This window comes from Macadamia integrifolia, unplaced genomic scaffold, assembly GCF_013358625.1.
Source record: "Macadamia integrifolia cultivar HAES 741 unplaced genomic scaffold, SCU_Mint_v3 scaffold_198A, whole genome shotgun sequence".
Classification (NCBI taxonomy): Eukaryota; Viridiplantae; Streptophyta; class Magnoliopsida; order Proteales; family Proteaceae; genus Macadamia; species Macadamia integrifolia.
The window spans coordinates 646909-661290 of record NW_024870639.1 but is presented as its reverse complement, the minus strand read 5'-3'; the positions used below and the strand labels follow the sequence as shown (position 1 = coordinate 661290).

At 37.1% G+C, this 14382-nt stretch overlaps 1 protein-coding gene across 1 annotated transcript; it reads left to right on the top strand.

Moving 5' to 3' along the window:
• Positions 1 to 6931: 6931 nt before the first annotated feature.
• On the top strand, positions 6932 to 8972 carry LOC122071232. The gene is made up of 8 exons (XM_042635552.1): positions 6932 to 7146; positions 7257 to 7322; positions 7423 to 7520; positions 7616 to 7653; positions 7777 to 7864; positions 7971 to 8180; positions 8265 to 8330; positions 8580 to 8972. Exons 1-8 carry the CDS (start codon positions 7086 to 7088, stop codon positions 8757 to 8759), a joined length of 807 nt encoding a protein of 268 aa, XP_042491486.1. The 5' UTR covers positions 6932 to 7085; the 3' UTR covers positions 8760 to 8972.
• The last annotated feature ends 5410 nt before the right edge of the window (positions 8973 to 14382 follow it).

The following is a 14382-nucleotide window of genomic DNA, read 5'->3' as shown; positions in this document are numbered from 1 at the left end:
AACACACTAGCAAATTATTTATACGTATGTGTTACGACCTTTTTGCCATCAATTATTTCCACCATACTGAATTCGAAAAAAATAATATACAAACTAGATAAGAAATCGAATAGTATCAAATCGATTTTGATTTGATTTTTATGTCATGAATATAATTCGGTTCGATTCGAACCTATTGTCACCTTAGCCACCGGCCAGTTTTTATCATCAAGGCATCAACCTTAAAGTATGGGCCACCACGTATGGCTTTACCTTTTTTTTTTCTAATTTATCCTTCAAATAGTCTAAAATGGGATAGTTTATTCTTTGAAACTATTTTGAAGCATCGTGGTCGGAATTGGATGAAAATGGCTGAAACCCGGTTAGAATCGGTTGGAATCGGGTAGATAACCTTTTAATAATCTGGTGAAATCACCATCATGTTGGCTGATTCCAGTTTGAATCGGCTGATTCAGTCAATCCGATTTTATTTTAAAACTATTGAGTCACTTCCGAGGCAGCCTTACGGCTTCTTTTGGCTGTCCTTAATTCCAAAATAAACAAGTCATTTTGGGTGGGTGGTCTCCTTAATAATTCCCACAAGGTCCGTTTGTTTGGCAGAGAGTTGATGGGGGTGGGAGCAATGCCGTGGGATTTATGACACTTTTCCCTCAAAAATGAGTAAATATGACTGTTTGGATGAAAGGGGTGGGAAAAGCATAGGATAATTTTTAGTGTGGTAGGAAATCCTGTCGGTTATTTGTTTCTCCCACCCCTTTGGTTTCAAAGTCCCGCCAAATTGGTGGGACTCTTTTGGGAAAGACAAGGGAAAGACAAGATCAACGATCGTCTCCAACGGTAGTGGGTTCTGCCTCAGCCTCTCCTTCAACTCCATTTTTCTTCTCCAAACTAAGGTAAGAATGCCAAGCTCCATGGGATATTGCTTTGTTTTATTTCTCCCATCAGAGGTTAGATGCATTTCTCTTTCAGAGGGTTTTTCGAGGGAAAACCCTCTTCCAAATTCATCTGTAACTTTATTTTTTCTTTGGTAGGAAGCAGAGGTAAGCAAGCTACAACAATGGGATGATGCTCAATTTTTACTCTCCTGGCAGAGGTAAGAAGTTTTCCTCTTTCCTAGGGTTTTTCCTCACAAAACCTTCTTCCACAGAACCATTTCTAATTTTTTTTTTCTTTGATATGATTCAAGAGATAGGAAGGCTACAGACGTTGGATAGTGCTCAGTTTTTTTCTCCCCTGACAGAGGTAAGAAGTTTTTCTCTTCATTTTTTTTCCCCCCTCACAAAACCCTCTTTTCATCTCAATCGATTCTTCTCTTTTGATTCCAGCAGTATGTAAATGGAAGTTCCATTCCTATCAACACATTCCTATCAACACCTGATTCCTTTTATTCTTTTCATTTTTATCTTATAACCATCTATAAGTATGTGTTCTCTTCCTTTTTGTTTAGCTTCCTCTTTCTTTTGATCCAAGTGCATGCTATAAAGAGAAGCATTTGCCTCTGTTATTCCAACTTACTAAAAGTATAATTAGGATGACAACGAATCTATATAATAATTTATTTTTCTATTTTTTCTTATCCAAAAGAAAACAGGAAAATGGGTCATTCTTCACAAATTAGTGGTATGCAATCACTAAAATAGAGAAATTATGAAGAAAAACATTTCATTAGAAGATCAAGAACCAATTTCTTTGCATTGTTTTACAAAACTGTTAATTTGTTATTATCCTGTTATAAATTCATCCTTGTTTGTCTACATCATATTATTTTAATCATTCAATGTATCCTGTCAAATATCATAAACTTGTGTCACTGGTAGTGTATTTCCTTGAACTAATTTTTTTTGGTAAAAATGTTTCCTTGAACTAATGAATGTAAAGTTTTTGACTTGTTCTCCTGACATATTATATGCATTCAATGCTCTTTTATATGGTAATTTTTTGTTGTCTATGCTAACGCTGTCAAGTCTGCTGTAGGTAGCTTGGGAGCATGAGCAATTTTCAAGGTTAAGAGTTACTGTTGCCACCCTTTCAGATTGAAGATATGAATGAAGATCAGCCGAATAAAGAATGAAAGGGGGTAGTGGATCAAGAGTTGCCCAGAAGGAACTAAATTCACTTTTATTAAAGTGTATTTCTCTTTCTCATTTTAAATAATTTTTAGATCGGTTTTAGACTTAGGTTCTGTTTGGTATCGTTCTAAAAAAACATTTTTGGAGTTTTTTCGTTCTATTGGAACGAAAAAATGGAATCTTCTGTTTGGTGCACTTATGGTCTGTTTCTGTTTTTTTGGAACAAAAAGTGAAAAAAAAAAAAACTGAAAAAACGAGATTAGACGGAACTCCAAAATGGAGTTCCGTCTTTCCAGTTTCGTTCCATTTTACAAAAAAAAAAAAAATTATCGTTCCCGATAAAAATCTGAAATTTTGAAACACTATTTTTTCGTTTAAAAACTGTATTTTGACACAGAAACTGAAATTTTCATTTTTGACACGAAACGGCGTTTCTGGAACAAAAACGATACCAAACGAGCTCTTAGTATTTGAATTAAGTATTTGATTAGTATTTGTTGATGGATTGGAGATGCAATCATTAAATTCATTGTATCAGATTGTTTGTGTTGCAACCAGCTTTATGATAGGGATTACCACAATTGGCCTCTTTAGAATAACTTTTTATTATTTAAATTTAATTAATTAATTAGTATTGGTGGATCCAACATTTTATTGTAACCATGTTATTTGATAATGGTGTTCTTGTAATTATATTGTAGTTTAGCAACTTTACCATCACAAATTTTGATATCCAAACATACATAGGGTGGTAAAGTTTAACTTTCCCAAGCCAACCAAACAAGCATGGGTTGGGAAAATTATACTTTTCCATAATTTTTCCTTTCTTGTTGTTCACCCCACCAACATGTGGGACCCATGTGTCATACAATCCCACCCCAGACTCCTCTCTAAACAAACGGGCCTTAAGAGAAAACTAATTTAGAGGGTCTGACTTTGATAACCTTATCCTATAGGAAAAAAGAAAAAAAAAACTTGATAAGCTCATCAAGACCATGGTTCTAGCATGGTCCAATTGGCTGGATGGGAATAGTATCGGCTTGATCGATCCTTATCTTAACCTTTTGATTCCCATTTCACATGTATGGTTTAAGGGTAAAATTGTATTAAAAAAATGATTTTCAAAAAAAAGAAGGGATAGATTCATTTAATACGTTTAGATTCAATCCATTTCAGAATGGTATCAGCCTTGATCGTTCCCATGCCATGATCCTTCCCGACCATTCACATGATTTGACAATTTTCATCACTGAACAGCTGATACGTGTATTGGGTTAGCTACATGTCAAATTTGAAAGTCTAATTTCTTATAAACTATGTTCTCATGAATTGGCACACATCACCATACATGTCCCTAGATCTTATGATACTCTAACCACTACAATGCACTCTTCTACATTGGATAGGTAGTACATGCCATGGTTAGCCCAGGTGTCACATTTCAAAATCTAATTTTTAATCAAATACACTCTCGTGTACTAGCACGCATTACCATACATGTCCATACAAAGTTGCATTATTACTTAATTTACACTCCAATGGTCTTGATTTTCATAATCTCATGTTTTTCACTTCACAAATTCTATTTGGGTACTTGATATCTCATTTTGATGTAATCTCCTTTTTTTCATGTAAGTAGGGAACTCACCAGCATTGCTGACTCATAATCTCGAAAAGCCCTGTCAGTTTTACACAAGACAGTTTGGCAAACATCCACTCCTTGGCTTCAGGATGTGTCTCCAAGATGCCTCAGCTCGGTCGCGATCTTCTTCTCAATGAAAGCGTCTCTTACAAAAAAAAAAAAAAACTCTATTTGGGTTCAAATTTTATATGTAAATAATAGACTTGGGGTTTTATCTGTGCACACAAATTGGGCTCTATCAGATCTCTCATTGGAATCAACCTTCAATGCTTTCTCCACCATGATCGCTGAAGGCCATGGACAGTCTCTCTCTGATGCTCGCACCGCGCCTTTGCATCAGCCGATCTTATGCTCGACCCTCAACTCGATAATTTCTACACTATTTTCTGCGACGGGTCATGGGAGGCTACCTCAAACTCAGGTGGAAGAGGTTCAATTATTTAGGACCCAGGGGTATTTTCTTGGCGGCGAAATGCAAGTGCCACATCTCTTTCTTTGCATCTACCACTGAACTGGAAGCTATCCACGACTGTATGCTACTTGCCCAAAGTCTGGGGCTTCAAAGGATCATCATTAAATCAGATTATCTTAGTGCAATCACCGCCCTCAACGGTGGGCCATCAACGCTTGACTGGGTCTCTTCCACACTCATCACCGATGTGGTCAATTTGTCCCGATCTTTCATCCGTGTTATATTCTGCTTTATCGATAGGGATTCCAACTCCCTTGCGGATTTCCTTGCCTCGGAAGCCAAAAGACTTAAAATTCCCCGAGTTTGGTGGATTCATCCTCCACCTTTTATTGTAAATAGGTCTCTTGTTGTGGCTCGGTGTTTCACTTGAGTCTTCTTTCTCTTTATAATATTTCAGCTTTCTGACCAAAAGGAAAGAAAAAAAAAATGCCGCTGCAACTAGTCTATCAACCAGGTAGGAGAATCTGTGGTGTGGTTAAACCACACCAATAGAATATTCCCCCCTCCCCCTTTTTCCTATTTGATGAGAGTCGACAAAGCTCCCTGTTTTTTGTTTTCTCTACCTAATTTGCCCTTAAAAACGCATTTGCTAACTAGCAAACCACTTCCCAAATATTTATACTATGATCAGAGATTGCTACATGGTCATATGACCCTTGCAAAAAGGCCAATGAAAGTTTATGTTGGAGCATTATTATGGATGTGATTCTTGATTTCATTTGGGGGTGTAACTTAGTGGGCTCCTATATCAAGATGCACAAACCACACGATCAGTTAGCATTCCTTTTTCCTTTTATTATTTTAATAGGGATAATCTTATTGTAACCAAAGGGTAGGATTGACCCTTTTTTTTTTTTTTCCCTTTTCAAGATAACATACTTTTCTACCATTATCATTTTTTTTTTTTCCAAATAAGGATGATTCTTGTCATTTCGTATAAATATTACATTAAATAATTTTCAACCTTTTGATAATTCATTTTTATTTCACATAAATATTGCATTAAATATTTTTGGGGTTAAGACAGAGAGCACTTCTACCAAGTAAAAAAAGAAAGAAGATAAGGAGCACTTAAAAGATAGTTACAACATTAGTTCACCACTTGGGTAACCAAAAGTTGCACCCTTTTAATAAGCTTATCAAGATGGGCCATGGCTATGCTGAATTGCTGATAGGTTTTCGACGACACAAAGGGTACAATTTTCTTCCAATTAAGCATCCAATGAAACAATTTATATACAAGACATTTAATATGTAGAGAGATTGTGTGGCCCGTGTCATATAAAATGTGAGAAGACATGAGATGGAACTTGTACAATGGGTGGCATTATGAGGATATTTTTTCTTCTCCTCTACCTCTACCTCTACCAAGCCTAGAACCTTTGGCGTCAAGGTTGAATACATGGAGGATCCATTTTTTTTCCCCTTCATATCATAAAGTTAGGTAAAGATCTTGTGCATGATCGTGCATGGTGAACAATTTGCACACAAGACTAGGTCATGTATGGTGAACAATTTACACACAAGACGTTGGATGGGAACAAAGCCCCCATTGAGCAACCCCTATTTGACGAATCAGGATTGACCCCTTCCTTTATAATTTATTTGATGAAGATAGGAAGTGTGGGAGTAATTGAATGATTGGCGCATATTGGACTCAAGAATTAACTTCTAATGATGTCTCTCTATGATACTTCTCTATATTTCTATTAATGAGGCAAAGATTTTCCTTCGACCTAGCTTCTCCACAAATGTGGTAACCTTGTGGGTCGATTCTTAAGTTAACGATATTATCCCTAATCCCTCCCCCCTATTTATGAGGTTGAAATTACCTTCCTCAATCCGATGCCATCGATCCCCATGGTGAAGAAAAATTCTTTCATTCGAATTACAAATAAAATTGCTCATCACATCATTTTCTTTATACGGTAAAAGAAATCCTTTGCTTCTGACCATCAATACCATTAGATGACTAAAATGGTATTTTCAATTTCATCAAGAGAATGAAGTTTTGTTGATGAAGGAACAATACTATCCCACAATCACATGACTCTTTCCACACGATGAATGAAAGAAAACTTCTTCCAAGATCAAATTAACAGTGGACAGGGAAATATTTCCATCAATGAACAAAAGAAAATGCCACGGCTACTGAACATGCATTCCTTCCATGTCACATCACCTGTGGACAAAGGATCCTCCTCACTTTTCTATTTTCCATCTATTTAACACAACAAATAGTCCTTAAGTATGCTAGAAGGGAGAAAAAAAAAAAAAAAACATACATTACACGTGATTTATATGCTGAATTGGAAGTCAGATGTCTTTGTTTAAAAAAAAAAAAAATACAATTAACACGTTGCAATAGTGGCATGAGTAATTTACCAAAATAAAAAAACATTAGGGCTTGAGTAAAAAGATTCTTCCGGGTTGCGCAGAACCTTCTGAAAAATGACCAGACCAAAGAAAACAGAGAAGGCCCCCCAGGTACAGGGTATAACAAGTTAATTCCACGTGTCCTGGTGTATGCGACGTTGGTTCCTATCCAATCCCATTAGCGTGTGGGGTCCAGTGTCGTGTTAACCATGGTATTGTGATGAAAATAAAGCTAAAGTTGAACCTGAAAGGGTGTGAAAGCTGATAGATCTACCACTACTTTGTTTGTTTATTATTTCTATCTTTTTTTTTTGGTAAATATATATATTATTTCTGTCGCCTCATGGTCCTCATCCGTAAAAGCCTATATATATGTGTTCTCCTTCCCTTTCGAAAGCTCGTTGTCTGCATTTTCTGTTAATCCTCAAAGAGATTAAAGTTTCCCTCTAGTTTTCTCGTTCTCTTCTTCTTTGGGAGTTGAAGTTGGTTGAGCTATACGTCTTCTCTTCTCCTCTTCACTGTCATTATGGATTCATGTAGCAAGTCTGCTTGGGACTCCACCTCTCCCTTCGATTGCCTCCTTTTCGGTATCTCTCTCTCTCTCTCTCTCTCTCTCTCTCTCTCTCTCTCTCTGCGTTCTCTTTCGGTTCCATTTGCTCTCACAATTGATTTTAACATTTGGAACTGCGTATGGCAGATCTTGATGATACTTTATACTCTTCGAAGAGCGGAATTGGTGAAGCATTAAAGAGAAACATTGAAGGTAAGTAGGGGGTAAATTAAAATTGTGAACCACATTAAAGTTCCATAGTTGGAAACTATGAGTTCTGACTAATTTAACAATTTTATTTCCTTTTCTGCAGAATTTCTTGTGCAGAAATGTGGATTTACGGAGGAAAAAGCGTCATTTCTTCGAGTTGAGCTTTTTAAAACCTACGGAAGCTCTCTCGCCGGCCTAAGAGTAATCTTTTTCACTCAAATCCTTTAAAACCAAATAAGTAGATCAAAGAATTTCATTTATGTTTGATGTTCTCGATTTTCTTTATTTCGTGACAGGCTTTAGGCTATGATATCGATGCCGACGAGTATCACGGGTAAGATTTGAATACAAGTCTATTAGTTGAATTTCTAGAGAGTTCTCTGGTTATTGAAGACTTTCTTTGTTGGTTGTTGCATTAAAAATAGTAGTTTCATTTTTTTGTCCCTGCTCCTAACAGTTTCGTGCACGGGAGGTTACCATACGAGAAGATCAAACCAGATCCTCAATTACGAAACCTTATTCGGAGCATCAACCAACGAAAACTCGTAAGGATTTCAAACTGAACATTTCCGAATTGATCGTCTGTTAATATTACGAGTATGAAGCAGGAATTGAATCCCGTTACATGGATCTTTGTTGTCGTGGTGGCAGATTTTCACGAATTCAGACAGGAACCATGCGATTAAAGTGTTGGAGAGGCTAGGATTACAGGATTGCTTCAGCGAAATCATCTGCTTCGAGACACTAAATCCAAACTTATCGAAATCTAGTCGGACCGATGAGTTCCCCGTTGTTCTGAAACCCTCGATGGAAGCCATGAAAATAGCTCTCGAGTTCGCGCACGTGGATCCTCGCCGTGCTGTACGCCACCAACCGACTCCATTCTATTCATAATTTGTTTTTGTGTTTTTTCACTTTTTGATTTATCTTTTACGACTTAACCAGCTGTTTCTCGACGACAACGAACGGAATATCATCGCCGGAAAAGCGGTGGGACTTGGAACTGTTTTGGTAATCGCCCTTTCCCTTTTGATTGGTTCTCAATTTTCATTCCTCTTTGAATCATTTTAAATGACTATAATACCCTCAGATATTGCGTGGGGACACCGAGACTCGTTTAATGGATTCCACATGGACGAATCACAAATGATGTCTCTAATAAATTAACAATATTTATTGAGAACCACGTGGCGTCTAATGCCCATTTTACCCTTAATAATATTTTTTCTGATGTTTGCTGTCGATGATTTGGTGATGAAGGTTGGAAAACCAGTGAAAAGCACGGAGGGTGGGTACATGGTGGAGAACTTGGTCCATCTGCCACAGGTGGTTCCAGAGATATGGGCTGCAAGAGCCAAAGAAGGGGATCGGAAGATTAGCCGAACCAGGAGCGAAATCGAAATCGATTCCATGTTCACAGCCACCTCTGTTGGGGCTTAAAGTATTGATGGTGCCCAGGGGGATCTCAACTGTACACTTGTTCTGTGCATATGATGAATAATGCCTCTCTCTCTCTCTCTCTCTCTCTCTCTCTCTCTCTCTCTCTCTGAAATGTGAAGTCAATAATCTGTAATGTGTTTGTGAATATGTGTGTTCTGTAATTGGACTTTTCTCCACTCACATGGAGAAGGAAAAGGATAAGGTTTCAAAGAATATCCTGTTGTGTTTCTTGTTTTTGTGTTAATGGCACCATGATAATGCGTGAGGGTGTTGGTTTGACCTCTTGTTGGCCACCACGGCACATGAAGTTGTGTGGTTGTTCGCTGTTGTGGACATTGTTGGTGTCCATATAAAGAAAGGAAGAATAGAAGATGGTTCCATATTCGTTTGTCTCCTTATCTCATGGAGAGGTAATGGACTTATTAATTTTAAACTTTATTATGAATTAATTAAGCTACTTAGATATAATAGGGAACCGACGTGTATCCTGTGTGTATCGTATCATCCTTATCTTCCCAACCCGTCCCCATTCTCGTAGGGAACAAATTTATTGAATATTAGGTTCCATTCCCAATTCACACTGTATTATGCAGCGAATGTTGTAGTCACATATCATATTATGAGAAGAGATAGAGTCATTCAACACCAATCGTGTGAGATAAATTAGTGGGTGTCAATAGCACCAAAGGAGCAGTAAATAAAGAAAAATGGTTTATGTGAGAAAGTGTGAACCCTGAACCCAAACACATGGGCTGACAAAATGGTCAGCTTGCCTCCACACCTCCGGATATTTCTTTGTGTATTTCTGATGACCCTCACACATATATAAGAATAAGGAAAAGATTTCTCCTTGATCTTGCGATTCCTACACCAAATACAAATGGTGTTGAAAAGACATCCTCAACCCTATGAATCACAAAAACCTCATCCTTTGTTAATCCCATGTGTACCACTTATTGACCCACATTAGCCGGGCGCACGACGACCGGGGCGTTCTTTTGCCCTAATAAATGGTAAAACTAGCCTATGCCAACGTTTTCTCTTATATTGTATGGTAGCATTAAAAAATAATATAGGTCAAGGTGGTACTTGATTAATTTTTGAATGCATCGCATACCCTGTCTATTCACCCCCCGAATTGGGTGATCCTGTGTACTTTTGATTGCGATCTCATGTTAGCTTGGTTTTAGCTAACAAACAAACGACGTCTTGACATGTCGCTATCCCAAAAATATCATATGGTATCTTTAAGCTTGGGGAACCATAAAATATGGGGAAAATAAAATTACCTTCTTTTTTCAGATGTGATTGGTGTGTAGCATTTTAGCTTTTAACTTTAATGATTTAATGGGTTTGGCTGAATGTCACGACCTACTAATAAAATGACTAAGGTCTATAAACAATTTTTTATGTTTCTATTTTATTTTTTGGTATTTGACAAACTTATTTTTTAGATCGTTCACACTGAGATCTATAATGCCGACAATGGCGTTAAGGACTACTTTCAAGGATTTTTTAGTGTTTAATAAATGAGTTGCCCTTTGATTGATTTTTTATTGGGTCTTTCCCTAATAATTTGGTCTCAACTTGTTTCTAAAAACAGCGAAACAAATGTAACATGTTTCGCCATTCACATTTCTTGTATCATAAATTTCCTTTTACGTTCCTAAAAACGAGTGAAACAAAACGGATTTATCAAACGGTTTTATGATTGTTTTTTTGTTTCTTGGCACAGAAAAACATAGCAACATGTTTCTAGGAACGTTATCAAACAGTACCAAAGTTCCACCCTCTCTTTCTTTTGTCATATATTTTACTTTCAAGTATTTCTTTATTTATTTTTTTTATCATAACTTCTAAATCTCCATTTCAGAGGTTAAATGGTAAAGACTAAATTGAAGAATATATTTGTAAAGTAACACTGATCATGGGAAAGATCTTTTCACCCTAAAGCTTGGGTTTTTAGGTTAATCGTACTAAATGGTATTATAACAGGTTATTCATGCATTAGTTGTGTGAGGTCCATGGCTCAAAGCTGAGGAAGTTGATGCAACGAGTGCATCAACTCTATAACTAGAAATAAGAAGGAAGGAAGGAAGGAAGGGAGGGAGGGAGGGAGGGAGGGAGGGGGGGGAGGGGGTTGGGGGGGGGGGGGGGGGGGGGGGGGGTTGGGGGGGAGGCGGTTTAGCCTTACATTGGTTTGATAGTGTGCGACTACTAAGCTTATGACCAAGGATTAAAGTATCGGTATCGGTCGTCGTATCGGTCGGCCAAAATTAAGATACGTATCGGAGGGTATCGTATCGTATCGGAGATACACTAAGATACGCTAAAGATACACACATAAATGGATAGGAAACATTTTTTTAAACACTTTTGCATAAATAATTTGTTAAAAAAAGCTATTGATAACATGTATTATGCATAAACACTAAATTGAGGGTCTCGTACTAAGAATTCAAGGTCTGTAGTTGTCCCATAAATGTAAAATCCTTGTTCTCAACCTTAATTTCCACTTTAGTTAGAGAGAAATATGGCTGACAGCAACTTTAGAACAAAAACCCTTCAAAAAATCATTTTTTTCTGAAAAATTACCCATATTGGCCATTATATGACCGTAGCACCGATACGTATCGATACTCACCGATACATACCGATATATATATCGATACTCATCGATACGTGCTGATATATACTGATACGTATCGATTGATACATACCGATACTCACTGATACGTACCAATACATACCGAAACGTACATTTTACCTCAATTTTATATTTTTCATAGTCTTATCGAGGCATGTCGTGTCGTATCGTATCGATGTGTATTAATGGTGTATTGATGCATATCGGTATGTATTGTAGGATATATATCGATATGAAATGATTTAAAAAATTCAATGTATCATATTGGTGTGTATCGTATCAGCCGACTAAATTTAAGATACATATCAGAGGGTATCGTATCGATATCGGAGATACTTAAAACCATGCTTATGACCCTAGGAAGAACTTTTTCAATCTAAAACTTCAAGCTTTTAAGTTGGATTTCATCAAATAGTATCAAAGAGGGTTGTTAGTGCACCACGCATATGGGATCCATGGCCAAAAGCTGAGGTGTTGACACAGTGAGTGCAACTCAATGGCCAAGAATGATGGGTTTTGGCCCCACTTCGATTGGATAGTTTGTAACAATAATGAGCTTATGATCCTAGGAAATGTGCACATACTTTGATGCTCATACTTTTAAGTTGGGTACCATCAAATAAAATCAGAGCACGTTGTCACTGCACCAACCAAGTAGAGCCCATAGTATAGCTTCGTGGTCAGGAATGGGGGAAGTTTTAATCCCACATCAATTAGTTAGTGTGCGATTGAAAATTTTATTAGTTGTTTATTGAATATTTTCATTGATTGTCGGATCTTGAATTCTGATGGAAGTGACATTATATATTTGTATGATGGGTTTTGCTAGTGTCACAATCTTAATGGAGAAGCATTATGAGTCCAATACCTACATATCTTGGGGCATAGTGAATGTGGCTAAATAGGAGATGTAGATGAAGTAAACATTTTCTTCAGGCGACTGATTGGCTTTCGGAAGTGGTTCGTTGATTCAAACTAGGGTTAATCCAGGATTGAATCGAATAGGTTAGTATCGAATCTGATTTAAATCGGTCTCAAAAACCCTTAGAATCAGCTCCTCAAATATGAAAAACCCAATATTTCATTGAGAAAAACCCTAAATTTTTTGGATCGAATGCAATAAATTTCATACTGATTTTGAAATTGTAATTCAAACTTGATTTAAGTAAGGTAGTGTCAGAATGACTTAGAATTAGATACCTTTTTTTAATTGCCTTTTATTTAAAATCGAAAAAGGTTTTTAAGATAATATATATAAAAGAAGGGAAAAGGCCTTTTGCAAGTTAGCAGGACACTCTGGTATCAGGTGTGCTAGCGAATATTAATCGTCAGATTATGATAATTGAATTTCTGCCTTCTATTTAATGTATTATAATACAACATATATACCATCCTTTATATATACTCTGACCTGACATGTCAATTTTACCAAAAATACCTGACGTGTTAGCCTCTCTCTCTCTCTCTCTCTCTCTCTCTCTCTCTCCATCACATCTAGAGCAGCAGATGAGCAACGGAGCCCGTTCACCCCTTTTTCTGGTCATTTACAACCTAGATTGCCTTTGTTGCTGCCGTTCAAAGAAAACATCATGGATTCCAGTTGCTGTCGTTTGAAAAAAAACTTTAATTTTCTATTTAGACTTTGGATTTCGATTTTCTTTTTTTTTTAATTCTCTGAAAGTGATTTTGGATCTTTATTCTAAATTAGTTCAAATCAATAATAATGCTTGATGAGGTCGGTAATGGATTTTGATCAGATTTTGATATTAGTTTATCGATCGATCGATCTCTATCCAGATGGACTGATTTGATTCACTTTCACTTATCGAATAACGACGATGACTCCATTCTACTCCATCACCCACATGTGGCTTATCTAAGTTTACCATTCTCGAAACCCAGAACCAGAAACCTTATATAAAGGAGCCCCGCAGCATAGGATAGACCACCAAAGGGAGAGCATTAAAACCCTCAAAAGTTGAAGCTTCGGAGGACTCAATAGAGAGGCAGAAGGGGCTGGAGGAAGGGAAAAAGGAAGCAAACGAAGAAAGAAAAAGCAAAAGAGAAAGAAGAGACGAACAGAGTAAAATTTGGGTTTTCTTTTTTTCTTTTGGTTTTGTTTTAACTCCTTAATAAGTAATAACTGGGTGTTTCAGTGAATCTTTATCAGTTTGGCTGCTTCCAGCAAGTCTGTAACATAGAAAAGAAACAGATAGAGACCAGACAAAAACAAATAGTTGCCTGGAGGTAGAAGGATTTGAGGTGAAAACAGTCTTTATAACAAAGATCCATGGCTTCATTTGCTGTGATTATGCTGGATCAAAGAAGATATTATAAGAAGAGATGAGGAAAACTTTAAGTAATGATACACCATACTAAGTCCTTGAGGAGAACAATCAGTGATTACTCAGAACTATATACTAACGACTTAAAGAGAAATTGATTTAGATAATATAGATTTCAGTTTCACAGTACTCACTAAAGTTCCACATTACCCCCTACCTAGGATTTCTGAAAGAGTAATAAACAAGAAGTTGTATTAGGAGAACAGGGGGATGGGCGTGAGATGCAGAGGGCGGGGCCGACAAAGGGAAAGGGGACGACTTGAGATTGGCGGCAGATTATGAGTTGTAGGAGAAGGGTGGTGTTTACACCGGTGGCCAAGAACTGGTCTTGACCACTGCGAGGAGGCCGACGATGCACAAGGAGTTGGTGAGAGAGAGAGAGAGAGAGAGAGAGAGGTACGTACGCTGAATCGGAAAATATTTGTCAGGTTTATCAGTGTATTTTAGCAGACTTAGGTTACTCTCCCCTATAAAATTATATGCAAATCCAATGGTTGAAATTAAATTAATTAAATTCAACGGTTCTCAACTCGCTAGCACACTTGATACTAGGGTGTCGTGCTCACTTTCCTATACCTCTTCCATAAAAGAATTTCAAAAAATAAGTTAAAAATGAGATATTATTATAAAA

Bases quoted from the DNA above. Each gene is read 5' to 3' on its own strand.
- LOC122071232 (XM_042635552.1), top strand. From the start codon at position 7,086: ATGGATTCATGTAGCAAGTCTGCTTGGGACTCCACCTCTCCCTTCGAT. The intron at 7,865-7,970 runs GTAAGGATTTCA...TCGTGGTGGCAG, and splicing joins GCATCAACCAACGAAAACTC to ATTTTCACGAATTCAGACAG. The intron at 8,181-8,264 runs GTACGCCACCAA...CGACTTAACCAG, and splicing joins ACGTGGATCCTCGCCGTGCT to CTGTTTCTCGACGACAACGA.